This window comes from Chiloscyllium plagiosum, unplaced genomic scaffold (genome assembly GCF_037043375.1).
Source record: "Chiloscyllium plagiosum isolate Xiang-an unplaced genomic scaffold, Cpla_swu_hap1 HiC_scaffold_4, whole genome shotgun sequence".
Lineage (NCBI taxonomy): Eukaryota > Metazoa > Chordata > Chondrichthyes > Orectolobiformes > Hemiscylliidae > Chiloscyllium > Chiloscyllium plagiosum.
The window spans coordinates 19,354,374-19,377,043 of NW_028270142.1; the positions used below are offsets into that span (position 1 = coordinate 19,354,374).

The following is a 22,670-nucleotide window of genomic DNA, read 5'->3' on the forward strand; positions in this document are numbered from 1 at the left end:
GCCAGTGGGGGGTGAAGCGCGCAGGCGCGGCCCTGCATGGAGGGTTCCGTTTTCAGACACCGAGGCGAGCTCCCGTGGCGGGGGTGCGCTGACGTCATGACGTCCCGAGGCCTGTCCGAACGCAGCTCAGACGTGAAGCAGGAAAGGGACTACAATTCCCAGAGCGCATCGCGAGCACCGGTTGTCCTTCCCTACTCTCCGGACGTTGGGAGTTAAGATGGCGGCGGGTAGGGGGAGCGTCATCTTGAAAACAGTGAAAGAAATTATCGTGCAGTTCTGTCCCTTCGAGTCTAATGTCCGTGGCGCCAGGTAGGAAAGGCCTTCAGAATAAAGCTCCATTTCGCACTAGCTCTTGCGGTGACTTTGAGTCTCAGTTCGATATAGTTTGCATCCTTGGTATAAACAAGCTGACTTCTCAATAAACTGGGAATGAAGTATTTGGAAGAAATGCACTGAAAATGCGGTGCCATAATGATCTATTGGAAATCAATATCAGTACAACTCCTTCATTTTCAATTTTAAAAAACCCAATCAACTCCCGATGCTGGGAATCTGCATCAAAAACAGAAGTTGCTGGAAAAACTAAGCAGGTGTTGCAGCATCTGTAGAGAGAAATCAGAGTTAACGTTTCGGATCCTTTTCTTAGTTATCACCATTTCTGAAGAAGGGTCACTGGATCTGCAACTTTAACTCTGCTTTCTCTTCGCAGATGCTGCCAGACCTGCTGAGATTTTCCAGCAATTTCTGTTTCTAACGTCGCTTTCATTGTGTCAGTGGAAGGTTAATAGCAGTACACGTGTTGGAATTTTCTTTAAATGAAGCAATATACTGGAAATCTGAAATAAAAACGAAACTGCTGGAAACATTTGCTTTGACAAGCACTGTTAGTAGATTGTCAAACTGAACTGAAGCCTTAACTCTCCTTTTGCATTATCTGTAAAGGAAAAACTGCAGGGTTAAGAAAAGGACACTAAGTCTACTGCTGTTACAGGGAGCCACCATGGATATGAGTGGCAGAATGATCTCCTGTTCTGTTGCCTTTTTGTGATTCTGTTTGTAGTGGATGTGATATAGGGTCTTTCAGAAAAATGTTGGGTTAAATCTAAGAGCCTTATGACCAGAGCAGGGATGAATTAGATCTGTGTAGGTAAATGAAAATAAAGATGGCTGCAAAACAGTCGGATTTCAGGAAATAATTTTGGACTGAATGGAAGTGGTGTTCTGAACGGAAATGTGCTTGGGCCATTGTTTGTGACACAAAGCATTTAGATCAGAAATTGAACTACAGTTGAGGAATTTAGGGGTAATCTGAAATTAAGTGAGGTTTGGTATAGCTAATGTGGAGGACTGAACCAAAATGTAAAAAGACACAAATACGCAAAATGAAGATGAATAGTGAATTTACCAAGGTGTGGCGGCCTGATCACCCATGTCACTCTGTTCATCACACTTTGACATTACATCTATGCCGATTCGCCCAGTATATACCATGAGCAGACCTCCGTGCACGATGTGAGATGGAGTAGGTAAGTGCCTATTGATGAATTCCTGTTTCAAAAGTCTCATTGCTGAAAACCAATTCAATATATTTTACTTTCCTCAGTATTTTATATACACTTGCCCTTGTCAATCAAATTGAAATGTTAGGAAATGAAACTGATCATAGATTGAGAAATGAATCATTCAGTGCAAATCTTTCAGCAACAGTCCTCTGATTTATGCTAGCAGGCAGGGAAATAACAGTCACATTCTTTTTACACTGTAGGTTTCTTAAAAGTGTGAATGGCAGGCTGTTTAAATAATTCATTAACTCTGCCAGTTCCTTGACAGATTGACATTTCCATTATGTTTATCCACTTTTAACACACAATCACATCTACTTCTAACAACTCTAAAGTGTATTTGATTGCTCCCAAAGATGTTTCTGACTTATCTAGAAGATTGGCTTCATGAAGGAGACATCAGCGTCAAGGAATTTGGTAGCATTCTTTGAAGAGATAACAAGTTTGATAGATAAGTGTGAAGCAGTGGTTGTAAAATATTTAGATTTTCAGAAGATTTTTGATAAATTGCCACACATTACACTGTTTAATAAGATAACAGACCATAGTATTGGAGGTTGTATATTAACATGGATAGAGGATTGGCTAACTAATAGAAGCCAGAGTTGGAATAAAGGGGGCCTTTTCAGGCTGGCAATCTGTAACTAGTGATTAAGGCTGGGACCATTATTATTTACCTGGATGAAGAAAATGAATTTACTATAGCCATTTTTACACATGACACAAAGATAGGTAGAAAGGTAAGTGATGAGGATGATTCAAAGATTCTGCAAAGGGGTATAGACAGGTTAAGCAAGTGGGCAAAAACTTGGAAGATGGAATTAAATGTGGAGAAATGTGAGGTAGTGTCTTTTGGCAGGATGAATGGAGGAGCTGAATGGTATTTAAATGGTGAAATACTGATTTCATTGAATGGTGAAGACGGGAAGAGCTGAACGGACTACTTCTGCTCCTACATCTTATAGCTTTTCAAATAACTCTGGCAGCTTTAGGCCATGTTCTAAAGCTTAAGAATCATGTTTTGGTCATTCCACTTTGGATCTGATTGAAGGCAGCTCTACTGTAATACATGGATTTATGTTTGAATCTGTCTCTATCATATCTGTTCCACAAAAACCAACGTATAATTTATGCTGAACTAAGGATTCTTCTCCATCCTGTTTAGTGAGACTCTCAGCTACGTCTGACCCATTTTCCATACTTCTATCCTCACCATTTGCCTGCCCCACTACACTCCATCCCAATATACAGGGCAATAACACAGTTGCCCTGTCTTCACTTTCATGCCACCAGACATGCATTCAAAGGATCATCTTCCACCACCTCCCGCCATGAGATGTCACCACCAAAATTATCTTCCTTTCCCTCCTCTTCTGTCAGCATTCTGAAGGGGCTGTCCACTCCTCTCTCATGCTCAAGCCCTCTTCACTCAATGACATCATGTCATGTAATCACAGTAATTGTAGAAGGTGTAAAACTTTATTACCTCCTTACTGTTTATTATCCAAGGCTTCACATGTAACGTCCAGGCAATTGCTTTACTTTCAGTCTAGTCAATTGTATCTACTGCTCACAATTTGACTCTTCTACTTTGTTGAGACCAAACACCATATAGATGACTGCTTTATCGAGTGCCTCTGCTCTGTCTGCAAGTATGACCCTGACCTTCCAGTCACTTGCTATTTCAATACTCCATCTTGCTCCCAATTCTATCCGAGGCCCTATTACAGTATTCCAGTGAACCCCAACACAATCTGGAGGAGTAGCAGCTCATTTTCCACTTAGATATTTTACAGCCTTCAAGATTCAACATTTCACTTCAACACCTTCAGATCATAAACTCTGTACTCCATTTTAATCTCATTAGTTTCTTGTTTATATGGTTTTACTGTCAGGAAGGTTAGGAGAAAGTGAAGTCTACAGATGCTGGAGAGCAGAGTTCAAAATTGTGGTGCTGGAAAAGCACAGCAGGTCAGGTAGCACACAAGAAGCAGGAGAGTCGACATTTTGGGCTTAAGTCCTTCATCAGGAATGTCAGGAAAGTTAACCCATTTTATGTTATTAACACCTGCTCTTCATTCAAATATGGCTTCTTTAGGATGTTTAGGACTCCCTTTGCATTTTGGTATGGACATCTATCCCATCTGTCTCATTTGCTCCCCTTTCCCCTTGTTTTGCAACGTAAAACCCATAATTTTTCCTGACCCCTTCAGTTCCAAAGAAGAGTCCCATTGAACTCAATATTAACTCGGTTTCTCTCTCTACGGATGCAATCAGATCTGCTCACTTTACATTTAACAAGTCTGTATTGTCTTTCCTTAATAAAACTACACTTGTCAAAGCAGCTATTAATTTCATTACGGAAACAAAGTTTTTAAGTATTTTCTCACCACAGAATTAAACTGCCCTTTGTAGTTCTCCAATCCTCTGGTGCCACCTCCATAAATATCTAAGGAGAATTGCACAATTTTCACCCTTACTTAAGAGGCATCTTAACTGAAACATATAAAATCCTGCAGAATCTTGATAGGGTACATGCGAAAAGATTTTTCCTTCTTGTGCGATCATCTAGAATTCAAGATCGCTGTTTCAAATAATTGGTCACCATTTAAGATAGCAATAAGGAGAAATGCTTTCTTGCAGAGAATCATTTGTCTTTGCAGCTCTGCTCCTCAAAGGAAGCAGAAGGAGAGCCCTCACCTATTTTTAAGCCAATGATAGATAAATTCTTAATGAGCAAGGGGATGAAAGGTTATCGGTGTTTGACGGGAATGTGAAGTAATCGGGCAGTCATGATCATCTTATTGCATAGTGGAACAGACTCGACGGGCTGACTGGCTTACTCTGCTTCAAATTCATGTGCTCTTGTATTTACTTCTCTTAATACTCCTGGAAACATTCCATCCGATCCTAGTTGACTTGTCTTTATGGTCATCTTTTTTAGCTCCTCTTCATCAACTTTTAATGCACCTGGTATCTCAACTACCACTTAATTCACGGTGATATCTTCTTTTTTGGTTAAGACGAATGCAAAGTACTTAATTAGTATCTGATCCTAGATCCACATTTTGGTCCGAAATTGGCTCCGCTCCTCCTTTAACTATCCCGTATCATTGAAATGCCAAAAGAAAATCTTTGCATTCCTTTTTAAGTCAGTGCAGTTTTCCTTTCAGACTTTGTTTTTGTAACTTGTTTTTACTTTCTTAAATCCCCTCTGAATTTTCTATATTTAGCTTGGTTCTCACTTGTATTAACAACCTGACACCTGTCATACACACCCTTTATCTGCTTCATTCTACACTCTGCCTTGTCATCATGGAACTCTGTCTTTAGCTGCTGTTCCTTTGTCACTTGAGAATGTACATCAGGTGTACACGAGCTATCTTTTTAAATTAGATTAGATTAGATTAGATTAGATTACTTAGTGTGGAAACAGGCCCTTCGGCCCAACAAGTCCACACCACCCCGCCGAAGCGCAACCCACCCATACCCCTACATTTACCCCTTACCTAACACTATAGGCAATTTAGCATGGCCAATTCACCTGACCTGCACATCTTTTGACTGTGGGAGGAAACCGGAGCACCCGGAGGAAACCCACGCAGACACGAGGAGAACGTGCAAACTCCACACAGTCAGTCGCCTGAGGCGGGAATTGAACCCGGGTCTCTGGCGCTGTGAGGCAGCAGTGCTAACCACTGTGCCACCGTGTGTAGCCCATTGTTCAGTGACAGTTTTGTCAGCCAGTCTTTGAGTCCAGTTTACCTAGGGTTGGACTCTCCGATTAAATATTTTTAACTCTATATTTCTCCATTTGTCTCCAAGCTATTTCAGACCTTATGATACTGTAAGACTATCATCATAGCATCCTTGGTATATCTGTCATACCAACAGTTCAATAGGACTGAAAGTGGCATAAACGCAAAATCCAGAAGCGTTGGGGGATTTCAATACATCATCAGGTGTGGTTCAGTGGCATTACTACTGACTAACTGATCAAGTCTGAAAGAATAGAGTTGCTTCAATCAGGAGGTCAGAAAACTAACAATATGGCAAGATTTACATGACCTTGCCTTTACCAGTCTATCTGTAGTAGATGTCCATGACATTATTAGTAGGAGTGATGTGATGTACCAGACAAAACCCCTCCTTTTCTTATTTAATGGCAAATGTAAGTTGCTGTGTTTCATTTAGAGTCATAGAGATGTACAGCACGGAAACAGACCCTTCAGTCCAACCCGTTCCATGCCAACCAGATATCCCAACCCAATCAATCCCACCTGCCAGCACCTGACCCATATCCCTCCAAACCCTTCCTATTCATATGCCCATCCAAATGCCTTTTAAATGTTGCAATTGTATTAGCCTCCACCACGTACCACCCTCTGTGTGAAAAAGTTGTTCCTTAGATCCCTTTTATATCTTTCTCCTCTCACCCTAAACCTATGCCCTCTAGTTCTGGACTCCCCCACCCTAGGGAAAAGACTTTGTCTATTTATCCTATCCATGCCCCTCATGATTTTGTAAACCTCTGTAAGGTCACCCCTCAGCCTCCGATGCTCCAGGGAAAACGCCCCAGCCTGTTCAGCCTCTCCCTGTAGCTCAAATCCTCCAACCCTGGCAACATCCTTGAACCCTCCAACCATAATTCATTTGGTCACACTACTATGTTTTAAGCAAAACACACTTGATTTTTACCTTAAAGTTAAAATACAAACAAAAGAAAAAAGAATCAGAACAACTTTAACTCTATTGGAAAACTTAACAGAATAATAAATAATTTAACTACTAAACAGCAACTGTTCCAATACAATAACACTCCATAAACACATCCTTGGTAAAGGCAAATTCAGTTAAATAAATTGTCTCACATGTGGTGTTTGTCCAGTCCAGGAGAAAATAACACCAAAAAAAAAATTCTGATAGGAAGAGTGATCATGTTGCAGCTGTACAGGACATTGGTTAGGCCACTTTTGGAATATTGTGTGCAGTTCTGGTCTCTCTCCCATAGGAAGGATGTTGTGAAACTTGAAAGGGTTCAGAAAAGATTTACAAGGAATTTTGCCAGGGTTGGAGGATATGAGCTATAGGGAGAGGCTGAATAGGCTGAGGCGGGTTTCCCTGAAGTGTCGGAGGCCGAGGGGTGACCTTTTGAGGTTTATAAAATCATGAGGGGCATGGATAGACTAAGTAGACAAGATCATTTCCCTGGGGAGGGGGGAGTCCAAAACCAGAGAACTAGAATAGGTTTAGGGTGAGTGGGGAAAAATTTAAAAGGGACCAAAGGTGAAGCTTTTTCACGCAGAGGGTGGTGCGTGTAATGGTGGGAATGAGCTGCCAGAGGAAGTGGTGGAGCTGGTACAATTACAACATATAAAAGTTATCTGGATGAGTATATTAAAAGAAAGGGTTTAGAGGGATATGGGCCAAGTGCTGACAAATGGGACTAGATTACGTTAGGTTATCTGGTTGACATGGATGAGTTGGACTGAAGGGTCTGTTTCAATGCTGTACATCTCTAACTCTAACTACAGCTTTTTACTGTGGCTGAGAGAGAGATGTGGCACCTTCCATAACCAACTTCGAAATCCCTACTGTTGAAACCTAAACTAAAACTCTGCAATTTTTGAGATTTGTAGCTCAGATTGAGGTTCAAGTTGTAAGTTTGCTCGCTGAGCTGGTAGGCTTGTTCTCGGATATTTCATCACCATAATAGGTGACATCATCAGTGAGCCTCCGGTGAAGCACTAGTGTTCTGTCCCACTTTGTATGTATGTGTTTCAGAGGCCAGTAATATGAATTAAAGTAAAATTTTGCTAACTGCCAAAGGGAAACAATTTTTTTTTGAAAAAAATGAAATGTTTTGCAAATGTGACACCTTGTATATGTATGATTCCACTTTATGAAAGTGTATATCTCACTTGAACAGGAAAAATTGTGTGATAAGACTGTTTTGTTTTTATTGGCACAATTTGTGTTCACTTAAATTTTATTTCCAACATTTCATAGGGAATTTCTTGCTGCAATAGGAACAGAAAAGGCACGTCTAACAAACTCCAATTGCCGGATTGTAGCCGATGTAAAGCATGATGAGACAGAACCTGTTATATCAATCACATTCAGTAAGTTCTGAACTCTCTTTGAGTCTATTAAAGGTCAAAAATATTAAAAGGAAACCCAGATTTCCTTACCTTGAAGTCCAGATGGTAAATTGTTTGGGTCTGCAGATTCGGTCTTTAATATGCAGCTTTGAAAGAGGCACTCCATAATTTTCATCCAAGCTCTCTTTTACCATCTGGGGATTGATGTCCTACATATCATTTTTCCATAACTGATTGTCAGTCTGAGCTACTGATTAACATCTGCTATTGACTAAAGCAGCTGGCTAGGCCTTAAGCACTAAAAGTCCTTATTTGAACCTCTATTCCTCTGTTCTTGTGTCTTGTCCATTTAGACTGCTCATAAAATAAAATTTTAAGGACAGTCTTTCAGACTTGTCTCCTTCTTTGGTTTGGAATCAGTTTTATCTGGTTATATAAGTGTGATGCACCAAACTCTGTACCTAACCGCATTTGTGATGCTTTGCAAGGTATAATGCCGAGGCCAAATATTTATTTGCATGTGATGAATAATGAGAAAAGGAATATCCTTTTTCCCTCAGTAGAACATCATTTGGTTGTCGGTTAACAAAAGCATTGATAATGGTTTGACAGGAAATTTTCCTGCCAAAATAACTTGTATCATATGCAAAGGGAATTAGTACAGCACGAACATTCAGGAAAAAGAAATATTTCACAAAATGGTCAACTTACCGTGTCAAACTAGAAAGTATTTTTGTGCCAATAATCTCAACCCAACTTAAAATGTTCTTTTTTGTGAGAGTAGACAAGCAGAAGGCTGAAAGAACATAGCAAGCGAGGCAGCATCATGAGGTGGAGAAATCCATGTTTCGGGTATAACCCTTCTTCAGGAACAGAGGTGGGGATATGGGGAGCTGCGGGTAAAGGGGTTGTGGGCGGGATGATTTTGGGTGGGGACAGGGGCAGAGTGGTGAGGTAATGATAGGTGGACACAGGTTGGTCAGTACGACCTGGTTGGTCGATGGGAGGAATGAATCCAGTTAGTAGCTGGAAGGAACGGTTGGTAGATGGAATGGAAAGGTGGAGGCAGGGCTGGAAAGGGAGGCAGGGGATGGTTTGGAAGGTTATTTGAAATTGGAGAACTCAATGTTGAGTCCTCCAGGCTGTAGGCTACCCAGGTGGAAGGTAAGGTATTGATCCTCCAATTTGCAGTCTAATTCACCGTGATAATGGAGGCGGAGGATGGAAATGTCAGAGAGGGAGTGGGATGGGAATTGAAGTGGGCAGTGACCGGGCTGTCAGGCTGGCCCTTATGGACCCAGCTGAGAAGCTCGTCGAAACGTTCCCTTAGTTTACATTTGCTCTCACTAATGTAGAGAAGACCACTTCGGGAGCACCGGATGCCGTAAACTATGTTGGAGGAGATGCAAGTGAACCTCTGTATTCATCTGGAAGGACTGTTTGGGACCCTGGATGGAGGTGAGGGACGTGATGTGCCAGCAGGTTTTGCATCTTTTGCGATGCATGGGAAGGTACGGGGGTGGAGGGTGGTTGGTGGGAAGTGGGGCTCGAACAAAGGAGTGACAAAGGGAATGGTCCATGCAAAAGGCAGAAAGGGCTGGGGACGGGAAAATGTTCTTGGTGTTGGGGTCTAATTGGAGTTGAGGATGGTACATTGGATGCGGAGGCTTATGGAGTGGCAAGCGTGAACAAGGCAGACCCTGTCTTTGTGGTTGTTGGTGGTGGGAGGTGCAGGGAGGCTGGTTTAGAATAGTAGAGGAGGTGTGGTAGAGGGCCGTCTGAATGACAGGCAATAAAGAATTGTGTTTAAAATAGGTGGACATTGGATGTTTGAGAGTAGGACTTTTCCTCATTAGAGCAGATGCGACGGAGATGGACGAATTCGAAAAGCGTGGTGGAGTTTTTGCAGGATATGGCGTGGGAGGAGGTGTAGTCCAGGTTATTATGGAAGTCTGTGGGTTTATCGTAAATGTCAGTCTGTAAACTGTCACCAGATATGGAAATGGAGAGGTGAAGAAAGGGGAGGGAGGTGTCTGAGATAGACCAAGTGAATTTGAAGGCAGGGTAGAAGTTGTTGGCTTAGTCGATGAACTGTATCAGTTCAGCCTGAATGGAGGATGCAGCACCAATGCAGTCATCAATGTAACAGTGAAATAGTTGGGGAACAGTACCTGTGTATGTACTAAGAATGGACTGTTCGACGTAACCGACAAAGAGGCAGATGTAGCTAGGGCCCATGTGCGTACCCATGACCATCCCCTGGATTTGGAGGAAATGAGAAAAGTTGAAGAAAAAGTTATTGACGATGATGACTAATTCGGCAAAGTGGAGGAGGGTACTAGTGGAGGGGGACTGGAGAACTGGAGGTCTCCAAAGAAGTAGAGGGTGTGGTTTGTGTCACAGATGTAGGTAGGAAGTGCCTGGACCAAGAGGGAGAGAATGGAATTGAGATAGGAAGAAATGAGTTCAGTGGGGTAGCAGCATGTGGAGGCAAACGACTAGCCGGGGTAGTTGGGCTTGTGGATCTTGGGGAACAGGTAGAACTGGACATTGCAGGGCTGGGGACTATAAAGTTGGAGGGGAGATCACCAGGGGCAATGAGATCACGGACAGTGTGAGTGATGGTGGCTTAATGAGCCATGGTGGACTGGTAGTCATGGGGCAGGTAGGACGTGGTATTGGAGAGTTGGCCACTGCAACATAGAGGTCCATCCTCCAGACTACACAGCCCCACTTTTGTCATCGGGTTTGGTGGTGAAACAGGGATTGGAGTGGAGAGAGTGGAGTGCTGCATGTTTGGAGGGACTGAGATTGGAGTGGGGGGATGGAGAAATCGAGGCAGTTGATGTTGTGTAAAACAGCAGCAAAACAGATAATTGCTGATTAGTTTTTATTCCATCTATTTCCGATAACCTTTGCCCTTGCTGAGCGGGAATCAATCTATTTCATCCATAAATTTCAATGATCCTGCCACCTGAAGGAGGGAGTTCCAAAGTTGCGCAGCCCTTTGAGAGGGAAAGAAATCCTCATTTCTCTCCTAAATGTGCAGCGTCTACTTTTAAAACTGTGTCCCCTTGTTCTAAGCTCACTCAGGTCTTTTGCAAGGCCACCTTGTCATGACCATTCAGGGTCTTATAAATTTCAAAGGAATTGCTGTTAGCTCTTCTGAGCTGCAATGCAACAAGCCAACTTGTCCAAACTGCCCACATAAAATAATCCTGCTTATTCCAGATATCATTATAGTAATCCTCCTCTGAACTGCATCCAGTGCATCTGCATCCATCCTTAAATAAGGAAACCAAAACTGTGCACAGTATTCGAGATGTGATCTCACCAATGTTCTGTATAACTGAAGCATAACTGTCTTAAGTTAAATACCCCTCATAATAAAGGCTAGCATCCTATTAGCTTTAATGATTATGCACTGTACCTGCATATTAATGTTTTGTGACTCATGGACTAGAACATCTAAATCCCTTGGCACCTCAGAATTCTGTAGTTGTTCGCCATTGAAGTAATACTTTTTTAATTATTGCAACCAAAGTGAACAACTTTACATTTTCCCACTTTATACTCCATCTGCCAGATTTTTGCCCACTAGTTAACCTATCTTTATTGATTTGCATCTTTATTATGTTATTTTCATAATATGCTTCCTACCTAACTTGTGTTCTCTGCAAATTTAGTCACCATGTCTTCAATCCTCTCATCTAAGTCATTGATATAAATTGTGAAAAGTTGAGAGCCTGTTACAGACCCGTGCAGAATCCTGGTTGGCACATATACCAATCTGAAAACTAATTGTACATGCTCTCTACTTTCTGCCAGCCAGCCAATCTTCTGTCCGTGCTAATATGTTATTAGATTAGATTACTTACAGTGTAGAAACAGGCCCTTCGGCCCAACAAGTCCACACCACCCCGCCGAAGCGCAACCCACCCATACCCCTACATTTACCCCTTACCTAACACTACGGGCAATTTAGCATGGCCAATTCACCTGACCTGCACATCTTTGGACTGTGGGAGGAAACGGGAGCACCCGGAGGAAACCCACGCAGACACGGGGAGAACGTGCAAACTCCACACAGTCAGTCGCCTGAGGCAGGAATTGAACCCGAGTCTCTGGCGCTGTGAGGCAGCAGTGCTAACCACTGTGCCACCGTGCTGCCCACAATCTTTATAGATTATAGAATGCAGTTATTTATTGTGAAAGAAATTAAATACACAAGTAGGGAGGTAATGCTTCAGTGTATTGGCAATACACTTGTGTATTGGCAAGATCACATCGGAGGTATTGTGCACCTTATTTAAGAATGAATGCAAAGGCTTTAGAAGCTGTTCATAGCATGAGACAATGGTAGCTAGAAATATAAAAATAGATAGCCCCCCAGCCTATTCCTGTAACCCTGTATTTGCCATGGCAATTCTACCTAGCCTACACATCCTTAGATACTATGGGCAATTTTACTATGGCTAATCCACCTACCCTCTACATCCCTGGACACTATGTGCAATTTAGCATGTCCAGTCCACCTTTACTGCATATCTTTGGACTGTGGGATGAAATTGGAGGATAGAACATAGAAAGGTACAGCACAGAACAGGCCCTTTGGCCCATGATGTTGTGCCAAGGATTATTCCTAATCTAAAAGAAAATAACCTAACCTACGCACCCCTCAATTCATTGCTATCCAAGTGCATATCCAGCAGTCGCTTAAATATCCCTAATGACTCTGCTTCCACCTCCACCGCTGGCAATGCATTCCATGCATTCACAACTCTCTATGTAAAGAACCTTCCTCTGACATCTCCTCTATACCTTGCTCCTAACACCTTAAAACTATGACCTCTCGAACCAGTCACTCCTGCCCTGGCTATCGACTTTATTGCCTCTCATTACCTTGTATACCTCGATCAAGTCACCCCCCTTCCTCCTTCTCTCCAGAGAGAAAGTCTGAGCTTATTCAACCTCTCGTCATTCAACCAGTCCAGGCAGCATCCTGATAAACCTTCTTTGCCCCCTCTCCAAAGCCTCCATTTCTTTCCTATAATAGGGCGATGAGAACTGGACACAATATTCCAAATGTGGTCTCACCAGGGTTTTGTAGAGCTGCAATAAAACCCAATGGCTCGTAAATTTGATCCCCCTGTTAATGAAAGCCAAACCATCATTGCTTTCTTAACAACCCTATCCACTTGGGTGGTAATTTTAAGGGATCTATGCACTTGAACACCAAGATCCTGCTGTTCCTCCACACTGCCAAGAATCCTGTCTTTAATCCTATATTCAGCATTCAAGTTCGACCTTCCAAAATGCATCACTTGGCATTTATCCAGGTTTAACTCCATCTGCAATTTCTCAGCCCAGCTCTGCATCCTGTTTATGTCGCACTGCAGCCTGCAATAGCCCTCAATACTATCAACGGTACCTCCTACCTTCATTGGCAAATTTACGAGCCCACCCCTCAACCTTTTCGTCCAAGTCATTTATAAAAACTACAAAGAGCAGAAGCCCAAGAACAGAGCTCTGCAGGCACTGCTGACCTCCATGCAGAATACTTTCCATCTACTATCACTCTCTGCCTTCTGTTGGCCACCAATTTTGAATCCAGATAGCCAAATCTCCCTGGATCCCATATCTCCTGACTTTATGAATGAGCCTACGGCAGGGAATCTTATCAAATGCCTTGCTGAACTCTATATACACCACATCCACTGCTCGACCTTCGTCAATCTGTCTCATCACCTCCTCAAAGAACTCAGTAAGATTTGTGAGGCATGACCTGGCCCTCTCAAAGCCTTGCTGACTGCCTTTAATCACACTCTGTTTTTCCAAATAGTCATAAATCCTATCCCTCAGAATTCTTTCCAAAACCTTGCTGACCACAGATGTAAGACTGACTGGTCTGTAATTGCCAGGGATTTCCCTATTACCAAAAGAACAACGTTCGTCTCCCTCCAATCCTCTGATACAAATCCCTTGGAGAGTGAGGGAGCAAAGGTCTTCACCAGTGGCTTAGAAACCTCCTTCTCACTTCCCGGAGGAGCCTAGGATAAATCTGGTCTGGCCCTGGGGACTTATCAACCTTAATGTTTGCCAAAATTTCCAACACATCAACTTCATCAATCTTGACCTGTTCAAGCTTATTTCCCAGCTTCTCAAAGTTCTCATTAATAACAAGGCCCCTTTCCTTAGTGAAAACCGAATCAAAAAAACTCATTTAGAGCTTCCCCTATCTGCTCAGACTCCACGCACAAGTTCCCTCTGCTATCCGCGACTGACCCTACCTTCTCCCTGATCTTTCTCTTGTTCCTCATTTATGATTAAAATGCCTTTGGGTTCTCCCTTATCCTTCCCGCAAAGCGTTTATCGTGTCCCCCCTTGGTTCTCCTCAGTCCATTTCTGAGTTCCTTTCTAGCAAACCTGTAATCCTTTAAAGCTGTGCTAGACACTTACTTCCTCCACCTTACGTAAGCTGCCTTCTTCCTTTTGATGAGAAGCTCTTCTGTTCTCATCATCCAAGGGTCCTTAATCTTACCCTTTCTTGCCTGTCTCAGAGGAACAAATTTGTGCATCACTCGCAACAACGGCTCCTTAAACAGTCTCCACATATCTGTTGTGCCCTTTCTGTGGAACAATTGCTCCCAATCTGTACTTCCCAACTCCTGTCTGATGTGTCATAATTTCCTTTTCCCCAATTAAATATTTTCCCATGGTAGCTGCTCCTTTCCCTCTCCATGGCTATAGTAAATGTGAGGCACTGTCACCAAAGTGTTCTTCCACTACGAGATCTGACACCTGTCCTAGCTCATTGCCGAGCACCAAATCCAAAATGGCCTCTCCCCTCGTCAGCCTGTCTACATAGTGAGTAATGAAACCCTCCTGAACACACCTAACAAAAACAGCTCCATTCAAACCATCTGCACTGAAAGGTTCCAGTCGAAGGACAGGAACCCATGTGGTCTCTGGGGAGCGTGTGCAAATTTCGCACAAGCAGTCACCCAAGGCTGGAAGCGAACCTGGATCCCCAATGCAGTGAGACAGCAAAGCTACCCAGGGAGCCATCTCTCATCATGCTGCCCCCATCCCCGAGCCAACCCAACCACCTCGGTCCAGATGTGCACATCCCCTTCAAGGTTTCCAATCCCTCTCTCCCGCCTCCTTCAACAAATCTCAATTAGTAGCGCATCTGCAGGTGTCTCCCAAGAGTATACTGTGTGCACATCTTGGTGTTCAGCAATGCCAACAAATCAGAAAGAATGGACAAAGAACAAAAGAAAGGGTCTGATAGGATGTAAATTCAGAATTGTCATTGGGTAATAGAGTTAATGGGGCATAGCTAAAGGGAGTGATATTAGGAGAAGCAAATAAACAAAAAAAAAAGTGCCCGGAAGAGATGAAAGACAAAATAATGAACAGTTACTACCTGAAAGCAAAAACATGAAAACATGTTAAAGGTTAACCTATGCAAAGAAAAGGAAGCAAAATGGGGAAATAGAGATTATGCTTTGATATTGTTGAACTCAATGGCAAGGTGTAGGATCGTTGTAAAATTGCTAGATTAATAATCTAGAATGCCAGACTAATGTTCTGGGAGCACGAGTCTGAATTCCACCTTGGCAGAAGATATTTGAATTCAATAAAATTTGGAATAAAAAGCTGGCCTAATGTCAACCATGTAACCACTACCGACTGTTATAAATCTCAACTGGTTCACTAAGGTCCTTTTGACAGAGAAATCTGCTATTCTTACCTGGTCTCACCTAATCAAGTGACTCCAAACCCACTCCACTATGATGCCCACATTCTGTGGATAAATTAACAAATATTGAGCGCAGAAGGTTGCACAGTGCCTAATCAAAGTTTAGTGTTTCTCGAGCTTGTGCTGCACTTCAGTAAAATAGGGCAGTAGGATGAAGACAGATGCCAGCCTGAGAACCAGGTGGAAAATTAAAATGGTAGACCACGGGAAGCACTGGTTGCAGACTGGTATTCCACAAAGCAATCACCTACCCTTTTCGTTTCCCCAAAGTAAAGAAGATCAAAGTGTGAGCTGCAAAAGCAGGAAACAAAATTTAACGTACCCGTAAATTGCAGCTTCATCTGGAAGGACAACTTGGGTGTGGACAATGGGGCAAGTGGATCTAAAAGACATATAAGGTGAAGCATTTCCTGCGCTAGCACGATAAGGTGCTATGGGAAAACATTGGGGCATTAAGGGTGACTGAAGTTTTGCAGAAGGGATTGTCTGTTTGGAATACTGAAAAGGGAGGGAAGGACATATTGTGTTTGGTGGCATCACTCTGGAGTTGGTGGAAGTGACATAGGATGGTCTATTGAATACTGAAGCCAGTGGTTAGAAAACGAGGGCAAGGAGAATTCTGTTGTGCATCAGGGGTGGTGGAGAAGGGTGAAAGTAGAACTTCAAAAAATGGGTTCAACACAGTTGATGGCCATGTCAGTCATGGTAGGGACGGGATGTTTATTTGAGGTGCAAGGTAGACAAATTCATTGTGCTAGTTTGGAAGGTTCTGTAATCAAAACAGATGCAATGGAGAGAGAGGAATTGGGAGAATGAATGGTATCCTGAGATGATATAGGATGTGAGAAAGTGTTTTGAGCTAGCAGTGAGAGACAGTGGGCTGATGATACTTTGTGATAGCCCATCCCCAGAAATGAAGATTGAGAAGGTGAGGGTGTGAAAGAAAATCTGAAATAGACCGTCTGAAGGTGAGAAATTGAAAGCAAAGTTAATAAATGACATTTTCTGATTCAGGCCGGGTGTAGGAGGTAGCATTGTTACAATCCTTGCTGCAATAGAAAAAGGATTGTTGACATACTTAAGTAAAAATTAGGCACATATTCCAAAAATATAGACAATGCTGCAACCATGTGGGTACCCATAGCAACACCTTTAATTTGGAGGAAGTGAAGGGAGTTAAAAGAGAGGTTGCTCAGGGAGCAAATGTGCAGACAGGCAGAGGGTGGTACTGGATGGGAAATGGTTGATCTACTATTAGTGTAGAAGTGGCAAACCTTCAGACCATTCCGCCACTGAGCAACAGAGGTCTAAGGACCAAAACAGAACTGTAGATGTTGGAAATCAGAAACGCAAACAGAAATTGCTAGAACCATGCAGGAGGTCTGGCAGCATCTGGAGAGAAAGCAAGGATAATGTTTCGGGGTCCAGTGACTCTTCTTCAGAACTGATTGTAGCTGGGAACAGGTTGGTATTGTTATGGACTGGACCAGACCCTCTCAAAATATTTTAAGAAGGTAGCCTAGCCCCTAACCTTTCTTATTTTAAAGGCAAATGTAAAATGCCTGTTCCAGATGCAATGCAACTAGTCAACGCTACTTGCCATTAAACAAAACACAATTTATTTAAATGCTGTAGTTAAAACTCAACCAAAGAAAGAGAAATTTAGAATAACCTAATTCTATTGCAAAACTTAACAGAATAATTGATATAGTAACTGTTACTAATTAACTATTCCAATATAGTAACATCCCATAAACAGATTCCATGGCTGAAAAGGAAACTTCACTTGCCGATTCTCACATGCAGTTCTCCCATCCAGGAGGAAAACATAGAGAAAATTCAGAGACAGGACAGCCAGGAGACATTTACTGAAGCTTCCAATTTTTTGAGACCCCAGTAGCTTCTGATGCTACTCAGAAATCCTGATCTGTATGAGCTGGCCACACCCATTCAGTCTGCATTAATAAACAAGGCCCCAGGCTTCCCTACCTGTTTACTCAAGTAGTCTTCAGTAGCCAGTTCGTTGCTTGTGCCTTGCAACCTCTCTCCAAAAAAAGGACAAAATAACCTCTTAAAGTGACAGCATTGTCACAGTATTTAAGCTGAAGGTGGAGAGAGGGTAGATGGGAGGAGTAAACAATAGCTAGAGATGGAGCCCAGAGAGAGAACAACAGTTGGGCAGACAAAGGAATGGATAAAGGTCAGCTTCGGAGAATTAGCCTGTAGTAGTAGGCAAAAGGATGGTTGTGGTAGCAGCCCATGTGATGACAGGGTCTGGAGTGTATGGGTTGGGTAAGGACATGGGAAAAGATGCTCATGCCCTAAAATTATTGAGTTCCGTATTGAATCCTGAAGCTGCAGGGTGCTCAAGTGGAAACCTAGATACTTCCAGCTTCGCTGGAGTACTGCAGCAAACCTGAGACAGAAATGTTGGTTCAGGGTCACCTGTGGACAGAATGTAGCCAGGTCTGCACTTCATCCCGCTAGTGTAGAGCAGACAACATTGTGAGCAGTGAATACAGTAGACTAGATTGAGTGAAGTCGAGGTAAATCATTGCTTCACCTGGAATGTGTGTCCCTAGGGCCTTGGATAATGAGGGAGAAAGTAAACGGTCAAGTGTTACACCTTCTGTGATTGCATGGGAAGATGCAGTGTGAGTGTTGGGAGTAGAGGAGGAGTAGAGCAGGTATCCTGGAGAGGGTGGTCCCTGCGGAAGGCTGGTAGGAGAGGGGATGGCAATATGTCTGGTGGTTTTGCAGATTATATTAGGAATTGTTTTTCCTTTTGGAGTTCTTGCCCCAGCCAATTAAATTCAGCCACCTCTCCCAGTAATCTTGTGATATTAACAAGTTATAAATATCTGCTCAAGCAATTTATACAATGGAGTTCTTATGGTCTGAAATGAGACAGTCATATTATTTTCATTTGATTCCTGAGTTATTAACATTATGCATGTGTTGTTGCTTGCAGCCTTCCCTTTGTAGGTAAGCATTATTGCTTGTGCTCAGTCTCCAAATACTGAAAGGCAGAAAGAAAATGTTGTGAATTATGCTTTCACAGGCCATTTGTAGTTTGCTTCTATCATGTGCATACCAGACTAAGTTGCCTTCTTGGTTGGTTGTAGCCTGTGTGTTATACATGTATCCACCATGAAATCACCAAATTTCCAAGTTGGCTTGGTGTGTGAATTAAACAGGAACTTGCAAATGGCACAGCTCCCTTGCACCTGTTGCTGTTGCTCTTCTTGGTCGTAGAAGAAATGCATTTGGGAAGATGCTATTGATGGAGGCTTGGGAAGTTGTTGCAGTGCATCCTGTCCAATGTATGCAAGTTGCCATTGTTCCTCATGATGGAGGGAGTAAATATTTAAGGTGGTGGTAGGGTGCTGATGATTGAGCTCCTTCAGTGTTATTGGAGCTGCATGACTGCAGGCAACTGGAGAGTATTCCTTCACTGTCCTGGTATGCAACTATTCAAGTAGGCAGCTTGCCACCAGCTTCTTGAGGGTAATTAGGAAATATCAATAAACGCTACGATTTGCCCCTACTGCCCATATCCTATCAATCAAAAAGGCTCTTCAGCTCTTCTTTCTGATTTTAAAAGTAAATTGAATGTTTCTTTTGTCATTTAACTGCTTGCCACAGCAAAAACATTTTTGCTTTATGCAAACAGCAAATTAAAACTGCGCCAAGAACCATAGTATTTAAGTAACTTCATAAAAACAGAATTAATTTCAATAGTGTCACTGCTCAATATGTGGCTCAATAAATAAGTGCATAAAATATTTGAATGATTTTGCAGAGAAAGTGAGAGTGAAGAAGCATAATATATCTGAGTGCTTAAATGGATATTTCACATGTGTAAAGCGACAGAGTGAAGTGCTCCTACAAGTAAGCTCGAAAGTTAATTTGGAAATGGCTATGGCTAGGAACAAAACTTTAAATAGATTGTGTTGTTGCCCTGAGCTGGTGACAGGATCCCATGTGATGACAATATTTGCAGTGTAATTGAAGTCAGAGTCTGGAAATCCTCTATTAGTTTAGATTGCCTAATAATGCTCTGCACTGCCCGTGATACTTCAATATATTTTGTTTCTTAGTGACCAGAACTTGGCAAAGTATTCAAGGTGCAGTCCTATCGGAGCATGATAAAGCTTGATCACCAGGGTTTTTTGCTTTTAAGAGTTCAGCCTGATGTCATTGTTGATGCCATTCTATATTGGTTAGTCACACTGAGTATTGAATTTAGCAACACAAACTCTGAGAGTGATGGTTTAAAAATAAACTTTACTGTTCACTATTTAATTTTTTTTTTAGTTACAAATGTAAATCAGAAAGTAATACAAATCTGTTTTATTCTATCACTCCAAACCCAAATTGGTCTTTTTTTGCAAGAAAAGTATGCTATTCATATTTGTTTAAGTTAAAGCACATAAAACAAAGTTCAGAAAATATTTTGTCAAATAAGCTGTTTGACTCGAATATGTAAGGAGATTTATTTATTTATCATTAACTTTTACTAATATTTTTCGACATTGCAGGCAATATTGTTACATTCGTAATGACATTTTTGGGCCAGAGTTGTCTGCAATGTGTGCATAGTTGCACATGTCCCTTTGGTAACATTTCCAGGGATTCCAAAACACACCACACCACCTCATTCCCCATCTCCATCACCCACCCCTATTTACTGGAAAGCTGCCCTTTGATTTAAAGAACATTCAACATGCCTTCTTTCAAAGAGTATTTTAAAAATAAATTGGAATTTAAGTTTCTAAGATTTTAAAACACAAATATTATACAAATTTTATTTGCTTAATTTTCAACTAAAGACACAGGATTCTGTGTGTGTTTCTTAAAATAGGAAATAAGTTATGCTTAATACATTTGAAGATTTGAAATTACAGTGGTCATTTGTGATAGGTTATACAGCAAATCACTGAGGGGATCCCACTTTCCTTCCTTTCAGAACTCACAGGTGTTTCTTGACTCTCTCAGGGTTCTACCCCTAGTCTACAACCTTTGCTTCAGCTCAGCTATAACACATTGTTGAACATGAATTTCTTATGGCAGAGTGGTAGTGTCCCACTTGTCCTGGTGGTGTGTCATAGCATGCCCATGCAGGTTGATTAAAATAATCACAATTACTTTTCTATTCTCTAAGAAGAATGGTAACTGGACTATCTTGTTTGAAGGTGATTTGGCTTGGAAGTACACTGTTGTCGTACATGGTTATGTGTTATTTCACTTATTGCACACAGCCATTTTGATAGCGCTTTTGCACTCTTATGTTTTTGCAGTGGCTGTGATGAATTGACACAATATTATTGACACAAATGTAAAATATTAGAAATGCATAATTGTACTCAACTTTGTATTTTTATTGAGGATTTGTTCCATGCTACCAGCTCACATTTTCTCCTATGCTGGAGTTTTCTCAGTTGAAGGCGAGAAGAAAAGGCATAGAACTTAAATTGTTGACTCATTCAGTCCTGTTCTTAACTAGGTTTAAAAAAGTACCAGTGAAAAGTTCCCAATCAACTTTCACTTGTTTCCCCATTGCATGGTTGTTTGGTTCAAAGTAAAAGTCTAGTGCAGAATGTCATATCAGAAACAAAACAAAACTGTTTAACATAAGTGTGATAAGCACTTAGTTACCTGCAAGTCTGTGACTTAAGCAGGACAACATGACATTAGTACTGAAATCATTACTAATCCACATTTATAGTTTAATGGCATTTCAAAAAGTCTTCTAAAATGTAATATAATAATTCATACAATAAATTCTTTTGACTTTCAAAATCTCACCTAGATTTTTGTCATCTATAACTGTCTGGAATGCAGAAGTTAAAATTATTTGTTAATTGCAGAAACCCCTTCTTGGTAGTTCATTAGAAATTCTGTAAATCATTGTGTGCCTGTGGCTAGTGAGACCAAATTAAGGTTCAGTGACCTCTCATTGTAGCTGTCTTATCTGTTATGCCATCTATGGTGGAGAAAAAATTATTTCGAGGTAGCTGTGTCATCTTGACACAAAATCATGAAATTTATGAGGAACAGACAATTTGATATTTTTAAACATTTTTCTACCCTAAGGGTGCAGTCAACAGTAAATATGCATTATTCATGTACAGTGTTCAGTTTTGCAGTATATATCATTGTAAAAGTTGTATTTTGGTGATGTATGAAATTATTTCATTATTTTCCATAGGTTTGAAGCATGCTTGTGATCATATTTAAGTAAATTATGTGAATGCACAGTTTTTGTTTGAATGAACACTGTTCAGCTTGTTTATTTTGAAGTAGTAATGATAACTTTTTGACATTTACAAAAAGATTTTTTTTCTCTCTCTCTACAGATGATGGGGAAAGATTGATCATGAAAGCAGCAAACTTGACAAGCAGGGAGATGCTGTCATTTTTTGATGAGAGGTGCTTTGCAAAGGACCCTCAGGCACATGAGAAGGCATCAAAAAAAAGCCACTAACATTAAATTGGATATTCCTGTTATGTATTCATTTCTTCATAAGCATGCTTGGAAATCAAGCCTGGCCAAGTGCTGACTGATGTTTGACCATTTTAGTTTAAAAGTAGCAAATGGAACTGATCAATATCTTAAAACACCTTTTCAGTTCATCATTCAGCTGCATTTCCAGCTGGCATTTTACAGATTATTTCTTTCAAAAGTAAGACCAAAAAATATTCCCCAGTAACATGGGGAGTTGCAGTCTGCCAGTAACATCAAAATAAGTGATTGTGAATCCTAATTTATTGCCTTATAGCACATTATACTTGCATTAACCACTTGAAATCCTGTCAATTGGTAGTTTACTAATTGGTACTTTTCACTCATAGGACTTGTACCGACATTTTGTGACTTATCAGTGATTTTGAAATATAACTGAAGCCATTTGTCTTCAGATACTAAAAACTATTAGCTTTTTTAAACTTGGTGTGTTTCTTCTCATGAATAGAACTGGCAGAACTCGTTTTAAATGTTTACCTATGTGAGAACTACAATGCTGGCATTTGAAAGTTTTCTGAAGTAACATGGGTATGATCATTTCCCAAAGACCTTGTTATGCGACAACCATTGAACTTCCTTGGAACAATTGGACATACTCATTTTCTATTATATTACAGGAAAAAAAACTTACATTTGTATAGTGCTTTTCGTAATCACTAGATGGTTGCAAAGTGTTTTGTAACCAACTGATTACTATTTAAAGTGCAATGTAGGAA

The 22,670-nt window shown here is 41.3% G+C and overlaps 1 protein-coding gene across 1 annotated transcript; it reads left to right on the forward strand.

The window, feature by feature from the left end:
* The first annotated feature begins 180 nt into the window (after positions 1–180).
* Positions 181–22,376, forward strand: mrpl53 (mitochondrial ribosomal protein L53). Its single transcript, XM_043689088.2, has 3 exons — positions 181–309; positions 7,572–7,684; positions 21,788–22,376. The coding sequence occupies exons 1-3, from the start codon at positions 218–220 to the stop codon at positions 21,913–21,915; spliced, it is 333 nt and encodes a 110-aa protein (XP_043545023.1). The 5' UTR covers positions 181–217; the 3' UTR covers positions 21,916–22,376.
* The last annotated feature ends 294 nt before the right edge of the window (positions 22,377–22,670 follow it).

Bases quoted from the DNA above. Each gene is read 5' to 3' on its own strand.
- mrpl53 (XM_043689088.2), top strand. From the start codon at position 218: ATGGCGGCGGGTAGGGGGAGCGTCATCTTGAAAACAGTGAAAGAAATT. The intron at 310-7,571 runs GTAGGAAAGGCC...AACATTTCATAG, and splicing joins TCTAATGTCCGTGGCGCCAG to GGAATTTCTTGCTGCAATAG. The intron at 7,685-21,787 runs GTAAGTTCTGAA...CTCTCTCTACAG, and splicing joins TGTTATATCAATCACATTCA to ATGATGGGGAAAGATTGATC.